Source organism: Falco biarmicus, chromosome 8 (assembly GCF_023638135.1).
Source record: "Falco biarmicus isolate bFalBia1 chromosome 8, bFalBia1.pri, whole genome shotgun sequence".
In the NCBI taxonomy this organism is placed as follows: Eukaryota; Metazoa; Chordata; class Aves; order Falconiformes; family Falconidae; genus Falco; species Falco biarmicus.
The window spans coordinates 59,911,210-59,933,408 of record NC_079295.1 but is presented as its reverse complement, the minus strand read 5'-3'; the positions used below and the strand labels follow the sequence as shown (position 1 = coordinate 59,933,408).

At 41.6% G+C, this 22,199-nt stretch overlaps 1 protein-coding gene and 1 long non-coding RNA gene across 3 annotated transcripts in view; one reads left to right on the top strand and one right to left on the bottom strand.

Moving 5' to 3' along the window:
- RNF130 (ring finger protein 130) overlaps nt 1-21,791 on the bottom strand; it is a 43,205-nt gene extending 21,414 nt beyond the window's left edge. The window contains exons 1-2 of one of the 2 annotated variants that reach the window (XM_056348973.1): nt 20,844-21,791; nt 10,810-11,004 (exon numbers count right to left, since the gene is read on the bottom strand). In XM_056348973.1, coding sequence (XP_056204948.1) covers nt 10,810-11,004; nt 20,844-21,108 — 460 coding nt within the window. In that variant the 5' untranslated portion in view covers nt 21,109-21,791. The remainder of the gene's footprint in view (nt 1-10,809; nt 11,005-20,843) is intronic. The other variant, XM_056348972.1, reaches the window with a different exon arrangement.
- LOC130153720 (uncharacterized) lies at nt 1,875-8,185 on the top strand. Its single transcript, XR_008823492.1, has 3 exons — nt 1,875-2,328; nt 3,837-4,872; nt 6,441-8,185. It is a non-coding gene; the product is annotated as an uncharacterized LOC130153720 (long non-coding RNA).
- Nucleotides 21,792-22,199: the final 408 nt, after the last annotated feature.

Below are 22,199 nucleotides of genomic sequence, written 5' to 3'. Positions count from 1 at the left end.
CGTATCTAGTTTGTATAGTGAAGGAAGGCAGGGAAGGGTGCAGGAGGGACCGTATTTCCCAGAGCATGTGTTTCTGCTAAGGTTCCCCAGTAGGTATTTATTTGCACCGAGGAATTATATTAGTATCAAAATATCAGTCCAAAGCACTCAGTGTAGCATTTTGACATGATTTACAGTCATCTGCAAAGAGAAGCTGACCATGATTTTTCAATACTAGTCCAGTTCTGTCTGCATCAAAAGCTGAAGCCTCCACCTATTCCCTGCTGCAGAGGGAATGAGACAAAGCTGACAATCTGTAATGTGTTTTATATAAAGCCCAGCACAAAGGGAACCTCTGGCATCACTGCAAAGTGATTTGCATTCCAAGTCACTCAACTGGGAACAGCCCAAGTGCTACTGTTGCCTCTGACCCTGCAAGAGCCAAGGAGAACTGCAGAAAAGAAAAATAAATTGTGCCGTTTAACATACTGAAGCTCAGCGGAAACTGGGACTTGGTTCATCCATATTTTTGTCAGGGGCATCACCCTAAATAATTTTAGCAAGAGCTCCCTGTTTGAGAACAATTGGGCCCAGGAGGAGACACTGACTCATTTATTTTAAGCACCTTGAAACCCTGCATTTCTGAAATGTAAATGGGAAAAAAAAAATCCTCAGGTGAACACAGAAACACTAACTGTGCAAAAGTTAGAAGATGGTCTTACTACATAATCTTACAAAAAACAATACTCTTCTCAGCCAAGAACTCTGTTCAGAGAGAAGAAGCTGGAATGCTAACTAAACCAAACGAACTACACACTCAACCACAGATGACGAGCTAGGACAGACGGTAGGCAAAAGATAAATATTGATGCCTGTAAAAATAAATCATTTAATTGCTATCATCCAAGCCCAGACAGCTCTTTCTAGCTTGCAATTTTACCATGTGCATGTTTAATTAGGATAGTTATACAACTCTTTAGAAAGTCAATAGAAAGTAATCTCAAAGAAAAACTAGTAGTCTCACTCATGACAAGCAAATAATTGTTTCCTTTTGTGTTTGCTTTTTGATTCTTGACTATCAAATGTTTGTCTGAAGCTCAAAAATGTGGACAACTTGGCCAGGATACCAAGCTCAGGACAGGCATGGTTCAAACGGCAGGCTTCAGACAGCTTCCATCCATCTATTGTCCCTTGGAGGATGCAGGAAATGGCAGCCTGGCAAAACACAACGGCCAAACAGTTGATTTTTTTTTTTTTTTTTTTCTTTCTTCTTTTTTCGCCCCCTCTGTCCTGGGCTTGTGAACACCCCAGGCAGCTGTTTGGTCAATACTCAGGGAGAAGGACAGGTGAGACAATTCCTCCTGGGCACATAAGCAACTTGGCACCAAACTGCTGTTACTGCTGCAATGCTTCATCCACCTTCTCACAGATGGGGCAAGCAAAAACTTAGATCCCATCTCAAGCGTGGCAAACATTGAGCCACCTGTAAGAGGCACTGAACTGTTTGGACTTGATGTAACAAGGCCTGCAGAGAACTGAGAATTAAGTCACACATTCATTACCAAGGTTAGCACTTTTCTGTTGGCTGATATTTGCAGCTAAAGTCCTTGTAATTTCCTAAGTCTTTCATAGTGCCTTGCTGATGCTGCAGACACAGCATGAAGCAGATGGACTGCACTCATCTCACACCTGTGAAAATATCATTCTCTCTAAATAGCAGACAATATTTAATTGCAACTGAATCCTTTCATGACTTCACTCTGAAAAACCTAAACTTAACACACTCTTATCTGAACTATTCTGCTGGGTGGAAATTTCAGAGTACTTAAAAAGCAAACAAAATCTTCACCTTCCTAATAAAGCATGGAGCAGACAGGCATTTGTAGGTTGGATTCAGGGCACAATTCAGACATTGATATGCCATTGCTTGACTGCAACAATTGGAAGATCATAATGATAAATGTACTTTGAAACAAAACTGCCCATCTTCACAAACCAGACTTCCCTATTCTTCTATTAAATGCCCACAACTATGCTATCATTTCTGAACATGTTATATCAGAAATAAAAATATAGCAACACACACAAACAAAAATTCAGTACCCAGGAAAGGGATTAGTCCTATTACTGTGAGTGGCAGATTTCTTGGAACAACATTAAGTAACTGTGAAACCACGGCAACAGAATTTGGGAGCCCACAAAACATCAGCAGAGAAAACAGGAAAGCACAAATGAAGTGCCACAGTTACATGTGAATTTTTGAGACAGCGATCACAAGTTCTGTGAAAACACCAGAAGATGTCTGAGCTGCAAGGGAGAAGAGGCAAAAGCAAGAATTACCCCTACAAGGTAAGGGCTTTAGCCACAGGGAATATATAATCCATGGCACCCATGAGGTGAGGGCAAGGGAAAAGGCATGCTGAGCTGTATGCAAAGCTGCACTGCCAGAAAAGGTGGGCTTTGGGGAATGTAGCTTTTAAATACAAGTTCCATAGTACTTAACAACATTGAGGAAAAACACACAAATTCTTCAGATAAAATTTTATTCTGATATAAACCAGAGAAGTTAAGGTAATAGTGAAGAACAAAGTCTTACATTCTAAACCAGGCTTTTGGAAAAGCAGACACCAAGACAACAACCCTTGGCATATCTTCAGAGTGATTAAAACAGGTCTAGCTGCACATATTTTTATTTTGATCTAATCAAAATGTAAACAAGAGCACATCCGAGCTGTCAACACACAAGTGCAACCTCAGGAGTAAAATACGTTGAGATGTCCCAAATCAAATACTTCTGAAGACAGAAAAAAACACCATAGTATTTGTCAGCTATTTGGTTTTAAGTAAGGCAAGTAGTAAATGCCAAGAATATACATCAATTTTTAAATGAGACTGGACAGCATTTAAAAATGTTTGTCTTCCTGTTGCCTTTGAAACATGAAAATGTTGAATTCTTGTCTGTACATGAACATTTACTTTAGGATGCCTATTTTATGCAGTGTCAGACACTAGAACAGGTATTACAACAATAACATGGGAAAAATTGTGAAGGACAGCAGCATATGGAACTGTTACCCCAAAATATTGGGCAGATATTTGCAGAAGTCACAACTGTCTCTGCTGCATAAACCTGTGTAAAACAATCTAAAAAAATAATCTTCTGAGGTTAAAACTTGAATTCTGACTGTGTGCCTAAGAGAACAAAGCAGCAGATTATTCAAAGTTCAGTGAGGATCACGCTTCTGTGAATTGCAACCAAAATACAGTCAATTTATGTCTGAAGAACACTCAAAGCTATTCTTTGATTGCAGCAAAAAGAGCTTCAACAGATTTTACTCTGCCAGGCTAAGAAAGGGCACTGCACTATGCCCTCTAAATATGATTAAATACCCTTTAGTATTTTGCAACGTACCATGCATTGCTATACTGCTAACAGACATGTGATGGACGTTCACAAAAGTTCTGTTCCTTTAAGAAAAACAGGCGTATGACTGCAGCATATGATTAGAAAATCAGAAACAGCAAGAGTAGCTTTCCAAAGATGGGTGTGACAATTAACTTCAAAACAAATATTAAAGCCTAATCAGATTCTTGTTGTGCACCAAGTCCATATGTGATAAATAATCTTCTTATTAAGCAGAAATTACCTTTCCAAAGCCCGTCCTCCTTCACTAGAAATGATGCCTCAGTAAAATATTCTTGCCATATTTTCAATCAGCTTTATAATCTACTGTGACCAAGAGTTCCTAAAAAGGAGTGCTAAATAGCAAAATCAGTTGAGGAACTGTTGGGCCATATTTAGATGACAACTGCTGACACATTATTTCATAACCCAACTGCTCTATTCTGGCACTCAGGGAGATGTTTCTTACGGAGAAATCTGCGCAAGATCAAAACAGGTAGTCACAGCTACATGCTCCTGCTTCATTCACAAGTCCAAATCGCACTGATACACATGAGATGGTGGAGCTATGCCCCTGGATTTCCTCAAACTTGACAAGGTCCAGCTGACCCTCTGCTACACACAGTGTACCCAACTCAAGAAAACCAACAGCCTTTTGCAAAGATGCAAGACAATATCGGTATGTAGAAGACAGGTGTTAGACCTTGACTTCGCTACACAGGATTTCCTCTCCATCAATCTAACCCTCAGAGCTCCTTTTTGTCTTCTATTACAAGTCATATGAAACTAAGCACTGTAGAAAAATTAAGATCCTTCTATTAAGCTACAAGATGCACCCACCTCTTCTCTAAGCATCCCACAAGTTCCTGAATCTCTGCCCCATCTTGACTTTTCAAAGCAAAAATGTGCTACCTCAGTGTTTCTGACGGGCACCAGGAAGACAGAGTCATGGCTGGGCTGAGAAGGCAGGAGCACCCAGCAGGAGAAGTTACACATCTCTGGAGCCAGAACTGCAGCAGAGTTCACTTAAAATGGTAAGGAGACCGTCTTCAGGAGTTTATGGATTCCTCCCCCACCACCACTTTTGACTGCCTTCATCATTCTACTTATATCACATATTCTGTTTCTGTAGAAGGACTTTCATCTTCTGGAAATTACATTTATATATATATTTTTTAATGCATGTGACCTTTTGCGTTCTTAACACTAGGGAAAACCAAGCCTAGATAAGGGAAAAGCTGACAGATGTTGCAATGATTTTACAGAGACATCTCACACATCTTTTTTCTCTTTTAGCAATGCTTCTTTGCATCTACTTGCACAACAATTTTTTTGAAAAGGAAACAGACAGTCCACTTAAATAATGCTGGAAGAATAAAAATACTTGGTACAAAGGAATTTATCATTTTATCATCCCCTTTCCACAATCTGTGCACAGATATATTTTTTTGTCATTCACAGTTTTACAAGGCATTTAACTATGTATTATGGTGAGTAAACTATTTGCAATCCTATATAACGAATACTGTTACTGATAAGGTATTAGTATGCTAACAAAGTAGACCAAATTTTATATTCAGACCTTGAACAAATGCAAATTAATAAAAAGCAGAAGGGTCACATTAAGCTTTGACTAAGGAAATGGTGTAATCCTAACACATGACACTACTGAAAAAAAGGTTCCTCATGTCAGTTTCACATATTTTTGAAATATGCAAGTCTTGAATCTTCAGAAGGTAATTCTGCTTATTTCAAAACAACCCTTCTCCATGCATACGTCTGAACAATGTCCAAAACCTGTTAGGCTACATCCGATTTAACACCCAATCACTGATTACAGTGTCACATTCTTGATTAACCAATAGTGTTACTGTAACGTAGACCTTACTGGTCTATTCACCAATTTAAGACACACTTGGGTTTTGATAACTAAAGGTCTCCATAATCTTGCAATCTGTAGTGTGACCAGTTGCTAGTAGGTGACTTCCATTTTGCTATTTCTGGATAGCAGTTCATATTCCCACTAGTGGAAGCTGGAGCTAAAACCCCCAGAGATTTCCTAGAAGGGTCATCTGCCATGCTCATGTATTTTCTTTTATCTACAAACAACTTCCATACAGATCCATCAATCTGGACAGTCATTCCAATCAAATTCAGCAAAGCATGAAAGAGCAGTGGCAAGCAAACCTTACCCAAGGACACTACAAAATATTTTTAGAGCATCACGAAAAGCATAGTCACAGATTAATATCATAAATTTAATTCCACTGAATCCATAGATTTTGGGAATTACTCTGCTGCTGGAGCTCAGACTTTGGATAAGAAAAAGAATGTAATTACTTACAGTCACTAACAGTCCCGTGGGCCTTTTCACAGTCACAGAACTAATTACCCTTTCAGCTGGCTAAGGAAAAATGAGTCTAACTGCTGTTATTTCAGTTGTGGAGGAGGCATACACCACGCAGACATGCTGGTAAGGAACTGTGCAAGGCACTGAGGCTATGTTAGCTTTGGAAAGGGGTTTCCCTGGCTTATCTTGAAGAGGCAAGTGCTTCCTTATGGTCCAGAATCTGTGCTTCAAACACACTCCGCTCCACATCTTGTTAACTGTCAGACACTCCCATCTACTGTGGGACAGATCTTCCCGATGAACGCATCTCCAAGAAATGCAGTGGGAAATAGGATTAACTATACTGCTGTTGACACTTGCTCCCCACATTTTCAATTAGCAAATATAAAAAACAATCTAAAATGACAAAAAAATACCTAAGCTGTGGTTAGACTATTGATTTGCCTTTTTTCAAGCTTCAGCTTTAATGACTCATCTCTCCTACCTTTTCACTAATATTCCAAGGTAAATTAATAATAATAAATTATAACTAGAATACTCTAACATACAATAAGATTAGTTTTGAGCTGTGGATTAAAAGTAGGTCTCCGTAATCCAGGGAAAGTTTTGCAACGGATTTGGTATAGACCGTATTCGTCAGCACACACTTGTGCTAAATAATCTGCAATGCACCCTGCCATAGCTTTCACACATCAGTTCTGTTTACAGTTACATAAAGAGACATCCGTGAGAGAAAGGCAAGCAGCAGAGGAAGAGAAGTGCCGCACGCAGCGAGCGTGGCACAGAGAGCAGCATTTCAAGAGCTGGATCTCTGCAGCCTACCCACTCCGAATCAGGGCAAGAACACCAAATAGCCATTAGATGGCAACAACTCCAAATTGCTTCCTGTCCCTCCTGCCTCTGACCCAGTGACCTAAAATAAGCCACATAAAATACATGCAGTTTTATCAGAGTTCAAAGCAAGTACAGACCTTGCTTCCTGTGCTAGTGTGCTTTTTAAGCGAATACAGGGCTGTGAGAATCCTCCCTTTGAAAGGAAAACTGTTTCTGGGAGCCAGCGTTGGGGAGCTCTCGTCGTACTACAGCGGGAGACCGTCACCTTACAGGACACACATCACAGGACAGAAACACCTTCTGGCAGGAAATGAACGCATCGTTTCTTTAGAAGTGCAACGAAGATTGAACCTGAGGAGACATCTGCAGCTTGTTCTAAAACTAAAAGATTTACCTCTGAAAAAGGTATTGGAAGTTGTTTCAATACTTCAGGAAGCTTCTTCAGCACTGATGGACAGTAGTTACTTGAATCCAGCAACTTCTTTTTCACACACTCTTCTATATTTATCTTATTCTGTCTACATTTATTCCATAAATTCCAAGTATGAAATTTTAACTTTAGAGGCTTTTTTGGCTTATATTCTTTTCTATAAATCCAAATAAAAGTCTAGATTTTAATAAAGAAGATCAAAACAGTTAAATTTGATAGTGTACTTCACAGTACTGCCTCCACTACACACAAACAAAAAAAGAATTAAAATGCTATTTTACCTGCATTTCCTTCCTGTTCTCATAATTGATTATAAAGACGACAGCTGCTACATATTTCCTCTACCACATAGGCTCTTTTTTACATTAGGCAATTATTTTTTCTGCTTTAACAGAAGTAGCAAGCAAAACCACTCATAAAACTGCCTTCCTGCCAGTGATATCATAGTCCAACATAAGCTATGCTGGGAAAGATGTCCTTCGCTTAGGTTGATAGAGGACATCTATGAGAATGTATAAAATAAACATATTTTACATGCACACAGTAATACATACGAGGATATACACAGAGAAGAGAAAAATGTCACAAATAACATTAACAGAAATATATATCTTTTTTAAAGTTCACTAACTCCTTAAGGTCAATACCTATGTCAAAACTCAACTTTAAGTCGATGAGGCAGAGACAGTGAACTACCACACAAGAAGCAGCAAATTCTGATATTAGCAATAAAAACTGTTCATTTGAAATGGTGATGATAGACCGATTAAAGAGTAACAATTATTACCTAGCCAACAGAAGGAGTTTATATTCTGCTAAGTAATATGTTAAGTACGAACAAATTTCCATAAGATTAAAGTTTTCAAGTGTCTGTTCAAGCATAAAATAACTTGGATAAAATATTAATCCCATAGGCGTGAACTGCTTACTGAACTCTTCTCACAGGGAATCATCTCTCTGCAGGTGGGTAATATACATATTTCTATATAATAATTTTACTTATTTTTAGCACATGCATTGCTTAAGTGGGTGATTGGAATTCCGGCAAACAATAGTTCAAGAAGTAGGAAAGCATGCAGTTCACAGTGTGCATTATGAGCAGTTGCTGCTTTCCTCTCTGCTTCACCAGGAAGACAAAATATTCCTAAGGCTTGGTACACTGCAGTGTAAGAATTATGTTACGGTGATATAAAATGACACAAGGTCTATTTTCACCTCTCTATGGAAGCAAATGTAGAGCCATAAACCTGGTCATCCTAATACAGTTGCAAAATTGTTTTGTGAAGAACGCATTTTTAAAAGAAAAGAGGAATACTACACAGCACTAGATACAGTATGGAAGACCAACTCAGTGTCTCACCTTCCAGCACAACTATCAAATACACACTGTCAACTCCTCCCAACCTTCAGGGATAGAAAATATTAAAGAGAAGAGATGTAGTGCACCAGAACATCTAATTAGTAGATGATGTGATTGTTCACCATCTAAAAAGCATACAAGCAGCGAGCGATATGGCTGAAAAGGCAGAAAACAGAAGACCCCAGAGTGCCTTGAATGTGCACGAGACTGCTTTATACATGACCTTTGTTTGAATAGGCTCATCATGTAAGCATAGGTTCATGAATCTATATCCCACTGGAATAGTTCTCACTGAGGGGAATACTAGATTCCAAGCACTCCCTGTGCTGAGGCTAACACCAAAGGACTAATCTGCGTCTCTGTTACACACACTTGCAGTTCCTACATCAAGCAAACAGGAATTTATTTATAGGAAGCTCTGCAAAGCACAGATTGCTAAGGAGATCCCTTACATGACCATAATGCAATCAAAACAAAAGCTGTGGAGCCACATTCCTCTTCATTACAGTGTGGTATTAAGGTGGTACTTCAGTTCTAGATAATTACTTTTAGCCTGCTGCATAGCTTGAACACTTCAAGTTTAATATTAATTTTGAGATAGGGCCTACAGCCCAAATCAGCGATGGAGATTCTGGTATACCAGGGACTAAGTACACTCAGCTAAAACCAAGTATTTTAAATACTCAAAATATGCATCACAGCCAGTAATTACATTTTTTATATGCTTGCCATGAGTAAGAGTAAATATTTGGAAGTCAACATGCTGAAGACAGTATTAGCTTTTTTCCAAATACCAAGTATCCAAATAGTTGCCTGGCTAGCTTACAAGACACCCTTTTACTCACAGCAGCGCTCATGTTTTAAAGCTTGAGGCATTATTTCAACCACCCAGAACCACTGGACCTACTGATACAGTTTCAAAGACAACCCACCGGTCTTCAGAGCTGAAACACTGAGTGAACAAGGATTTCCTAATAAAAGACAGATACCATCCCCCTGCTACGAAAGCACCTGCCAAATCTAACAGCATTACGAGAAAGGAGATATTAAGTTATAATCAAACCTATTATATGATTTAACATGCAATAGAGCAAACAATGGTAGTGCTGTATTTTTATTAGTAGTCTCTTTTTATGCCACAGTAAGGTATTCCAGGCCACAGGAGAAGTCACAAATCATTGCTAAACAGAGACTGCAGACTTTACAGTTTTACAGGTATTTCAAAGAGAGACCGGACCTGAAGGTTTAGGAGGGTATTACATCAGCAAAGAGAGAAGTGGCAAAAAAACACAAGAGGAAGGTGACAGTGTTTCACTAGAATAGGGGACTTTCTGCCTGCAGATTACTTGCAAAAGTGTCTAAGGAAGGTACCTAAGACTAAAATGGACTGTCAACAGGCTTTGAATTGCTATACAGAGGTCAAAATCTCCCTGGAAAATTCCTGTAGTATAACGAATTGGGAAGGTCAAACTCCACAAGAAGCCACAAGACATTTCCCTTATCAAAGGGAAAGCAGCAACCGTGGCACTTCTTTAGAAAAAGAATTCAATTCCAATTGAATTGTGTGACAATATGCAGAGCAATAATTAGGAAATTCCAGTTTCCAAGCAACCCCATATACTTAAAAAAAAACCCTGAAAACGTTCTAGAAAAATAATCAGCTGGCAGTACAGCCCTCAAATATAAAAATCTGCCTTTTCTGATTAAGCTAAATAACTCCGGAGAAATAAATAAACGGAGAAAACCTTCTTGGAAAATGAAAAATGTAGTTAGAGTTGTGAAAACCCTTTTCAACCAAGGAAAATGTTTACGTATGAGGCTCCCACTAGTTAAAAGTAACTCACTAGTAACAGTGAAATTTTACAGCAATAGCCCTAAAAAAGTAGAAATGCATAGAAATCCAGATTTTCAGCATTATTCTAGAACAGCAATAGTCTAATGTTAGACAACTTAGAGAGGCAACTGCTCTCTGTATCTCTAACTCTTGTTGATTTCTGTATGGCACTCAAACATGCAAGCTCAGATCCTGATGTAACTTAACATTGGAAAGCCCCCACTATAACAGCCAGTTGAAGACATGCTACTATAAAGATTTTTCAGGTACAGATGCTTTGCAAAATTCTAGACCTTCCATTATATGTTAGCTTTTCTTCTTCAGAAAGGTTTGAAACTGATTGCTCCTAAGGTCTTACAGGTGTTTCCTCACTCCAAAACACCCATATCCCCACTGCAAAGGAAAGTGTTCCTCATTGGATAAAACGTATGCTAAAGGAAAACAACTTCTCCGAATTATTGGCTCATTTTGCAGTATTGCATACATATAAACATCATCAGAGAAGAGGCTATTTCAAATAGCATCTGTGCACTGCCAAGAGCTCTTTGGCAATATTTATATGGCAAAAGAGTACTTGGGCAAAAAATAATTATAGTGAAAGAGATGACATTTCATTTACCTTGATGAGTCATCGTGACAGGTTCTTCACTGGATATATTGTTGTAAATGACCACAGCTGTGGCATTATGTGAAGCTGCTCGCAGTATTTTCTCTCTAAATGTACAGTTTCCTCGCTGTAGTAAAGCGATCCACTGCTTGGTGTTTGGTGGAACTTGGAAGCGCGTTCGAGGGTCACAGCCCAGACGATCTGCAACTGAAATGGGAAATACATTTACACAGATGGCAATTTGTTCAAACAGGTTAAAAAGAAAACACTCACTCCAAGTTTTGCTGAATTACTCAACTGTTACGCGCTAGGAAACCACTATCCTCCTGTTAATAAAGCCTGACGATAACTGCATTGTTATGAAACAAAGTCCGTAAAACCCCCAAGTTTCACACATTGAAAGCTGTGACTATATGCCTGAGAATTAGGCTCACTAACACAAGCTATTTTTAACTCTAGTGCGGCTAGAACAATTAATTCACATTTGAATCAATACCTGCCTAGAGGTTGAAAAACATTAGAATATGGTTCATATGCTATTTGGCATTTACAAAACAGCTGTATATCAGCCATACTGGAGAGTGTAACTTCTTTTTTTCTTTCTAATCCAGTCATAAACGTCACTGCAGTGGGACATTAACTAAACAAAAGAGGTTGTGAAAGCAAGATTTCAGAGTTATCTGCCATGTGCAGGCCACTGTAAAAATGGACAATACTAAAAGCTGATCTTATAAATCCCCAGCAGCCAACATCAGCCTTTTACGTATGCACATTTGTCTAGAAGGAAGTGCATACAAATTCAGAGAAACAAACTGTTTTGCAAACACGATACACTGAAGTTGTCAGCAAAACAGGTGTTGATGGTATAAAGGAAGAGTAACAGAAACGGCAAATGCCAGATGTATGAATTCAACAGCATGCAAAGCTCTTTTGTCCTTCCTGATGCTGTAATGTATCCTAGAACAACCCAAACCCACACAGAGCTACGTACAAAAGGCACAAAATACAACACAGAAGATAACTTCACGGTACAGCAGCTGAAACTGATGAAAGACATTTCTGTTTACACAACTGGAAACACATTTCAGGCTGATACACTGGTCATACCATTAAAGGATTTTAGAATTTAGAGCCAACAGCAACTTTAGAATATAAATATATTTACCCTTTCAAATGCCAAGAGTATAAGAATCTTTGGCTACAGAAAATGGTTGGGATAAACAATGATTTTTCAAGACATAAACAATTTATTTGCATAATAGCTCTGAAAACATTACAGCAATTCAAATGAAGTGCCCCATGATTTTTTTTTCTTTTAAAGTAGTTAAGTTCTTCAGCACAGACTATGAGATTTCAGCAAAAGATCTACCACAAAAACCATCCAGTTTAACATATTAGCTGGAAACAAAACAGAAGATCTTTCTTAAGCATTCTCAGCTTAACATAGCTCAGGTTAAAACCTATAACAAAGGAGATTCAAACAGCTAAAGGATCTTTTCTGAACTGAGAAAAAAAAAAATCTTTTGCTTGCGTAAAGAAAACTAGCGCAGATGAATCTATATTGTGGTAGTCGTGCAGGAAGTCGTTGCATCTCTTAATTTGGACAAGAAGTGCCTCTCCCTGTTCCCCTGGAAGGAGGGTGGGGAGCCAGATACAAGCACATCCTTTTCACAATTGTTTTTCAAGGCTTATTAGACATTTCAGACATGGAGGGCTATTTGCAGTATTTTTGTATTTGTGCTTTTGTTTTATACAGGGATTAGGGAAAATCTAATATAGATGCCTGAAGCTGAATTTTATATTTTCCTCCGTTACCCTGACATTATTACTGGAATCCCTTTGGAAATTGCTAGCTAGCGCTGATCCACACACATTGTTTTGGAGCACTGGTGACAGGCATCATGAACAGCAATGATCATATGAGTGCACTTTTGTATCGACTGTGCTTTTGTAGCTTGCCTTTGTAGTCTTAAATTTAAGAGAACAGTACATTTTTAAAGGAATTACAATCCTTTTTGAAGATGTGATAGAACCGTAAGACTGCACGTGTGCAACCAAACCTGACGTCCTCTGTTAAGACAAAAGCAGTTTAATGTACACTTCCCCCTTGTTCAGAACATTTCCACTTAAAAATGCAGGAGGGGAAAAGCACCAGCAGACTGTGATAGGAAGTTTCTCAAGCCTTGAAAACTAGAAAACCCATCCTTCTCCAGTGAGATCATATATCCTTTGGAAAACACCATTCAATAAATGGCCACAATTTCACAGAACCTCCTCAAACTGCTAAAAATAACTCTGAAAGTAGACACTATGGCCAACATAAATTTCCTTGAAACATGTGGCGTGGATGAAGAGCAGTAATCCTATGGATTACATACAGTTTGTTTCAGTACACTCTTGCTCAAAACTACTAAGTGAAAACAAAAATGGCCACAAAAATAAGGTAACGGACTATTAGAATCAAAAATCATAAAACCAATAAAAGGAAAAAGACACCTTGAAAAGGGAGGCAGCATTCTGAGAAGCCTGTTACACAGTTCAGTTTTACAAAAATGTATGTAGGCACCTTTAAATTTGTACAGCTTGAAATTTTTAGCTTAAAAACCAACAGAGAAAGTAGTAAGAGATAAGTGAAACTGCATCTGTGGGAAAAGTACTACAAAATTTTCTACCACGATAGAGATCAAAGTCCCTCTTAGCTGTGGACAGAGCTATGAAACGTTACTGGATAGAGCAACAGGATTAGGAAACAAGATATTAAGAGATAAAAGCTTTCCAGATATAGACCAACAAACACCACTCAGACGCATACCGCACGCTATTCCTGACAAGGTGGATTCAGTGTGCACTGATGAAAATTCAACAGCTGACAATATTATTTTAGCACTATTTAAGCATTGCAAAAACATTAAGGAAAATCTGGTTGTTTTAGATAAACCTGAACTGAGGAACTGGAAGTCACCTGAGATTTAATGTCACAACCCACTTCTCTTTACATTAGCATCCTATTACACCACACAAACGTTACATAATCTTTTCCACTTTAAACTAAATAAAATTCAGGAACAATAGTGGAAAGTGAGTTTTTCTGTTTGCCTTTTCAATAGGCTTAATACACTCTGAAAAGAGTGAAAGTCTTATAATCACAGTCACTCTTCTAGCATAGCAAGCTAGCCAAAATAAAACATCTGCTATGCACCTAACGTGCCAGGCGCATCAGTTGGCACCATAAGGGACACAGGTAAGTGCAGTGTTAGAAGAATCATCCCTGATAGTTCTCCACTATCATGCCATCTATGCTCTGTTGTCCAAAGTCCAATCAAGATCTAAAAGACTAGGACTTGAAAGTATTACCTGGATGATCATAGAATCATAGATTTGTTTAGGTTGGAAAAGACCTTTAAGGTCATCGAGTCCAACCGTTAACCCAACGCTGCCAAGCCCACCACTAAACCATGTTCCCAAGTGCTCCATCTAAGCATCTTTTAAATACCTCCAGAGATGTGACTCCACCACCTCCCTGGGCAGCCTGTTCCAACGCTTGACAACCCTTTTGATGAAGAAAGTTTTCCTACTATCCGATCTAAACCTCCCCCGGCACAACTTGAGGCCGTTTCCTCTTGTCCTGTCACTTGTGCTACTTAGGAAAAGAGACCGACCCCCACCTCACTACACCCCCCTGTCAGGCAGCTGTGGGGAACGAGAAGGTCCCCCCTGAGCCCCCTTTTCTCCAGGCTGAGCACCCCCAGCTCCCCCAGCCACTCCTCATGAGACTTGTGCTCCAGAACCTTCACCAGCTCCGTTGCCTGCCCCTGGACATGCTCCAGACCCTCAGTGTCTTTCTCATGAACGGCCCAAAACTGATGTCTGTGCCAGAATGAAAAGCAACTTCACGTTAAAGTTATTCTAAAACAAATCACTTGTACATAAAAAGATACAATCAGAATTCACTCATTTAATTTCATAATTTCAGAAGATGTAAGCATACAGAAAGCCATCTAAGCATGCTTCCCTACAGGCGTGCTACTCCTCTGGCTTATCTTAAATACAAGTTATTTACTCTGCCTTTCCTTTCTCCATGTCTACCTATGTGCCATGAATGTGCTGGCAAAGAAACAATTTTCTGTTAGAAGTGGCAACCTGCTGGGCTAAAGAGCTATGTACAATGTTTTTGTAAATATTTCCCTTCCTCCTGTAAGCCCCAATGCCACAGAAGAGCCTCTTTACAGAAGGATCAGCTGTGATTTACCTATCTACCATTAGGCTGCACGTTTATTTCCAACTTTTACAGAGCTTCAGTTCCCTCTTGCAGAACACACAGGACTGCTCACACCTTGCATATAACTTTCCCCTTAAGTATTTTTTTCTTTTAAATTCAAGAGCCCTTCCTGCTCAAGGACTAATCTTTATGACAGCATTTTAGGGAATCATGTGAAAGAAATAGTTAATAATGCAACAGATCCAACCAGGCTTCCTCAACTACTGAAGTACTGGCAAGCTCACACTAGGACAGCAACAGTACCTTCCTCCTCATCTTTTCCGAACACCTGACCAGGTCCTTTAGCCTTCCCTCTACAAGAAAGCAAGCCACATTGTGGGAGCCAAAATGAAATCAACAGGTCACTGTCACAGGCTTTGTCAAAAGTGAGTACACACCTGCCTGAATGCAGACTGTCTCCTACTTCTAAACTGCGACTGGGTTGGCTTTGTCTCAAATACCATGAGTTTACGTTGCTCTTGGATTGCTTAGAATGCAGTTGTGACATGCCACTTCAGCCAAGGTTGCTGCATTGACTGCTATCAGACTTTGTCCCCTTTTCACAGAAAAAGGCCGGTGCTATGATCCCACACCTTGGGCATTAACTATTTTATTCCACTTGGTTTTCCTTTTTTTTCTTCTTTTTTTTTTTTTCCTTCTTCAAAAAAGAGGTCAGATATCTTGCTATTGATTGCATCTTAGCTAACACCCTGCTCTCTGAGGCTAGTCCCAGTTGCCAGAGCTGGTCTGTCTCAGCTACACATACAGAAATCATTTTAAAGTCTGACCTTCAGTCACTGTAATACAATAGGTAGAGAGACACTACCAATATTTTGAGACACAGCAGATCAAGAGACTCATTGGGAAAGAAACAACACTCATGAAGATGCAGTTTCATGCAGCTGGTGCCCCAAAGCACTCCCTCCCTCCAGCAGGCACTGCCCAGCACACCTGACCGGCAAAGCAGCCAGCCTTGTGCAACACATTAATTATAATCCTGTGATAAAATTTCCAGAAAAGTAATTCAGCTGGGAGATTTACAGAAGCAACGCAGCAGCACTGACTGATTCTTATTTCAAGGAAGGATACTAGTTATTTGCTATCCCACTAGGGTTTAATATCTGTAATATATATCTTTTCTTTCAAAGCATTACTATTTCTGTTGTTATCAATATAGCGCTCACCCAAGCCAGTTATAATTTCCACTTCTTAGAAGTTGTGTCAATGAGTTATATACAGCCACATTTTATTTTCAAGAGCTCTTTCAGGTAATTACTTTGACTAAAGCTGGCTTTAACACTAGAAGAAACTCTTTGAACAAGAGGTAATCTTGTTTCAGGGAATAAGTTAAACAAAAGAAAATCACTGAAGCTTAGAAGAGTCCTGTAATAGTTCAGATTTAATCTCGTTAGCTCAGTAAGTATACTGCAATTATGGCTATGAACTCCAATATATAATCTCCACTTTTTAAATCAATTTATGACTACAAATTAAGCTGGATACTGAGATCAATGGTAAAGGATGGACGCATGGCACAAGATTTTTCTTCTACAACTCTATTGATATATGTGCTTGTTGCATCTTCCTGAAGCTTATTGTTTCGGATTCTGGGCCAGAAAGGAATACAAAATTCTGTCTGAATGTTACCTCAAGCTCTGCAGTTACCAGGAAACTGGCATTTTGAACCTTCTGCAGCTAAAACTTGTTCACACAACATGAAGTGTCAGATGCTACAGAATGCTATAGTTACAGCACCATGCACAAGATACACCTCCATTCCTAACACTGAGTCAATATTGTTTCTTCCCCACTTCCACCTTTTTCTAACATGTTTTTCCTCAAATTTTCAGTCTCCTTGCCCAGCCACAACCCTACTACTTCTTCAGCAGAGACCTTCCCTTTCCACAAGTTCTTTCTCCAGTGCAGCTTTCATACAGCCATCACCCTCCCACACACCCTTTAGACTCCAGTTCCTTTCCATCCCTCCTCACCCCCTCTTCCTGACTTACTGGCTCAGTGAGTCAACGTTTTCAAGTTTGGCTTTGAATCTGCTGCTATTTTACTTCCTGTCAGTCCCATCTCCAGCCCTAATCACCCCGTCTGCTTCCTTGCTACCCAAGCCAGCCAACGTGCACAAAACTTCACCTCCCGGCAAGATCCAACCATCTGCAAGGGGACTTTGAGAGCACCACGACTGACATTCCCAGTCCTCAGCTGTGTATCCAAACCTAGAACAATATGCAATAACCCAGACTCAACAGTTACAGAAGAGTCCTGTTCACCATGGAGAACTCTTCTGAGGGAACCAAGCCACAAAGTGCTGCAGTTTCTACCAAGAACCATTAAAACAAGTTTTCAGTGGCTTCTAGCTTGGTTTGTTGTAGCAAGAAGAATATGCTTGACACCAAAAGGTCAGGACCGCAACTAGCATCAGGCACCTAATATCAAAGATGCTTAAAAGCAGAAGTCACTATAGAGCAGCACAGGACTGAATGCTTAGAGGGTGCAGGTACAGACACTGCCACAAGTACCTAGGCAACTACTGTGAGAAGTTTGGGCTGAAACAGCTGGTGCCACAAAATCCCAAATAACACAGTAAAGGACTGAAAAAGGAGTGCTCAGTAACCTCACAGAAGAGATAAACCTGAACTATCAGAAAAGCTGCATCAAGCTGTGAAGATGCATTTCACTATTATCCTTCCATGCAGACCAAGAACAGCATTTTTCCATCATCTGCAAGCAGAAGCTGTTTAAAACGCTCTTCTAAAAAGAAGTTTAAGTCATGACTAAAGATTAACAAGTTAGAGAAACTAAGAAAAGGAGCTAGAAGCAGAAGAATAATAGAGAAACTCTGCTGCTGTCACGCATTTACTGCACTTGGAAGGATAACGCATACACAGGTGCGGTATTTACACCCAGCAGCCAACTGTGACCAACAGCTTGCTGGAGCTACACTTTCACAAGTCACATTCACAAGCGGTCACGAAAATTACTGCCCTATTACTTCCAGGGGAACATTGCTTTTGAAAGCCAGTATCAACTTCATACAAGGGTCTATAAAAAGAACAGGGAAAGTTTTAATACATATATTAACATGACAAGGTTGCATCTGATTAAAGAAATTCTGCTAAAGAAATGGGAGGAGTGATTGAATTTATCATTCTGCACTGAGATTTAAAGGATGGGTAATCACATGGCACTGGCAACTTCAAAAAGTAGTATATAAAGTATCTGGCATATTCAAGAACCCAAGTTAACAAAATACACCACAGAGCACACTACTTAAAACCACAGACTAAGCTATTACAAGTGGTGTATGTTCAGCAGCAGACTGTTGGCCCTAAATCTTGAATTAGTAAATTCATTTCTTTCCCTGCAGGCAATGAATAAAGGATATTAACACAGCATGCAAAGATGTGACATTAAGGACATTTGAGCTTGAGAACAGTTTATGCCATCAAGGTGCTAACAGATCACTCGCATCTGTGGAAATTTCAAGGGATAGACCATAAATGGGAGAATACTTGACAGCAAAGCAGTTTCAAAATCAAGGTGTCTTCAAACGTAGTTGTTAACAGTTGTAGAGTCCTTTTCTTCTTAGGACACAGGAAAGCTGGGGTAGAGCATTTACTGCTCTAACAGCAGGGGCTGGTGCCAGCTATTCACATTAAGAGGTATTAGAAAAAAATTTGCAAACAAGTTCTACAGCAGTAGTAACAGGCTGATAAAAAGGCAGAGCAACTGCTTTCAGCAAGACAGCATCATCTGTTATCAAATCTAGATCTAAAAAAGCAGAACATCATAAACATAAGACCCTTAAGCGTTCAAGAACATCTTAACTAAAAACATAAATACTCCAGTCTTTCCTACTACATGAAGTATTTTCAAGCAACACTAAGCACGCCTCATCAAAAATTCAAATAAATTGTATATTATATAACAACCTACACAGAGCAATTCAGAAGAACTTAAAAGGAAAACAACTGCTGCACTGTTTACTTTGACAGCCTTCTGTTGACAGAGAGACAAAACTGAAACAACTGATAGCGAAGTTTTAATGACTGCAGAATGTCAAAACTGAAGAAATCGAGGTCTGCCATTTCGTGGTTCCTGCTGTGCTTTCCCACTGAAGTTCTTCATCATAAGACTTAGCAGTAAGACATAAAAAAGCTGTTTATGGACTGCCCAGAATTTTATTTAGCTTGTTTCTCATTATTAGCTTTCAGTGAAAATGCTGTCTGACTCCCTCAACCTTTCCCTCTTTAGTGAAGACCATGTCAGAAGAAAGCTGAAAAAGTTACAGAAGCTGGTTAAAAACTAATTAATATCGAAAGTTTTTCTTGATAAGTAATACACCTACTAGAAAAATAAAGTGTTTTCATAGCTTGCATATAGTAGGTAGCAGTTTTAGAAACCCTAAAAATACTACTTGCATTAACAGTGTTTATGTGCCTAACACTTGCAAGGACAGCCTCCTTTCATACTGCAGTTGGGGGGTGTGTGTTTCAAGTGAGGAATACCAGGAAGCAGAAGAAAGAAAGCCTGAGCGTGTTTGATGATAGCTGACATGGAGCATAGAGAAGGTGGGATTTGAAGTAAAAATGAAAATCATTTTACAGTAGACTTGCTCAACGATTTCCGCTTCCTCACCCTTCCACCTAAAAATATACTGTATTAATATATTCTTAGTTTAACGCTTTGTAAAGTGAATGAAACCAAAGTTCAATGAAACTGGCAGACGCATGCTGATGCACGGTCTGCTTCATACATACTGGATGCTTATAGCAGGCTGCCTGGCAGGGTGCATTTTCTTCTGAAGGAGTATCAAAGTATTTTCCTGATCTTCAGATTTGTTAAATTCTCAAAAGCGTTTAATAATACAGTAGCTATGTGTTAACAATTCTTTTAAAAAACTCTTAATATTCACCACTTAGAGTCTAGTTTTAACTGACTACATTATTTCACTTCATGCATTATTCAGAGGTTTACTGTCCAGGAGACAGGTTGGGACCACTATGATCCATCAATTAGTCCATTTCTTAAAGATGGCTATTTAGATAACATCAAGAAGGGGTTTTGAAGTAAGATACTGCTAAAACCACATCATTACGACTGAAGCAAGTGCTTTCGTTTCAGGCAAAAAATTCAAGACAATACTCTTGTTTAGATTAGCGTTCTCTATAAACCCCAACATTCGTCAGAAAAACAATTGATGGACAGTAGCTTCACTTAATTAACAGAAAACTTATTTGGAAGCCCTGCACAGCCTTCAGTACCACAAACAAGCGCATTCTGGACCAGCCATGACAGTAACAACTTGACGGCTTCGGCCCTTCCAAGTCTTGACAGACAGCTTAAACAGCATTTTTAAGAAACATACACTGCACAATTGTGACTTCATGCAGCTGCAGAGGCCATCCAGATGTGGATCCATCACAGTGATAGCGATGCAGCTGCTCTGAGATTCATGGCGACGCTGTAACCAAATGCTGTTAACTATTGCTACCGACTATCTGTAATTAGTTTAGAAATAACACCTTCATCACTCAATATGACTAGCGTACTGGGATCCATGCTGGAAAACACATTATGCTTTGCAGAAGCATTATTCATGCCAGCACTCTCAGATCACGGGTTTGTATTATTTTTTATTTTCCTCCGGGCAAGTTCTTCCCCCTCTTTTGTCAGAGCTCTCTAGGAAAGTCCGCCGAGCCCAGACAAAGGCCACCCACCCGGTAAGGGGGGCAACCCGACAGCGAGCGACCGACGGCTGCGAGGGAAGCGTTACCTCCGTTGATGGGGACGGGAGCCACCAGCAGGCCCTTGACCTCCACCTTGGGGGAATCCTGCCCGTAGCGGCCGCGGTCGATCCTCAGCAGCGTGGGGCCGCCCCGCTCGGGGCTCAGCACCGTCACGTTGATGAGGGCGGTGTAGTATGCCTGGCTGGCGTTGTCAGCGCCGGCCGGCCGGACCCAGCAGTGCCAGAGCAGCAGCAGCAGCAGCAGGACGGGGGAGCCGCCGTTCCGGTGTCGGCGAGCCCACCGCCAGCTCATCTTCGACTCCGGGCGAGCCGACGGCCGTCACCGCTTGCCTCCGCCGCTCCCCCCGCTCCCTCGAGGCAGCACCGAGCCCCGCACGCCCGGGTGTATTTTATCCCATCTGACAGCCCCGGAGCGGAGAAAGGCCAAAAGCAAGGCGGAGGGGGGAGGAGAGCACGGGCTCATGCCATGGGAGGAGCCAGGGGAGTCATGGCAGGTCCCAGCCGAGTCCGATCCGTCGACCGCGGCCCCCGGGGGAAGCTGCTCGGGGCGAGCCCCGCTGCGCCGGCCCCTCAGGGCTCCGCGACCATGCCGCCCGCCCGCCGCCGCGGGGGAGCCCCGGCCGGCCGCCTTCTGCCCGCGCCGGCGAGGGGAGGGGAGCAGGCGGGGGCGGCGCCGCGGCCCCCTCCCCGCACAGCCCCGCGCCAACCCCGAGGAGGCCGCCGGGAGGAGCCGCCGCTGCCGCCTCAGTCGCGCTCACACGCGGCCGCGGGGCTCGCCTCGCCTCTGCTCGCCGCACCGCCTCGCTTCGCCGCGGAGCTCGTCACCGCCTTAGTGCGGCGGGCAACGCACCCCACTGCCCAGGCCGGCGGCCGCCGCCGGTAGCCGTCGCTCCATGCTCAGCTCGCCCCGGGGGCGGCGGGGCCCCCACGCCTTCCCGCAGCCGCGCCGCGACACGCCGCCGGCTCCGCACCCGGCGCCTCGACTGCAGCCCGGCGCTCCTCACACTGCGCAGGCGCGGCCCGCCCCGCCCCACGCCACGAGGGCGAGAGGCGGGGCTGGCAATGAGAGCCGCGCCCACGGGGGGCGGGGCTACCGGGACGGGACCCGCCGCATGACGTCACCGCGGGCGGGCCGGGGCGGTGGCGGGGCGCGGTGCTCCGTCACCCGCGTCCCTGCGGAGCGCTGGCTGCGGCCACCCGCCGTTCCGCAGGGGCTGCGATGCAGGCACACGTGCGGGCTCCCCTGGCGCCGCAGCGGCTTCAGGCTCCGGATCAGGAGCGCTGGCCGTCAGGAAGAGACGGGCGATGGTTTAAATGCGTGTCCGAAACGGGGGGAAGGGCAGTGCGTGTCAAAAAGAGAAGGGGTATGTTCATCGGTCCAGT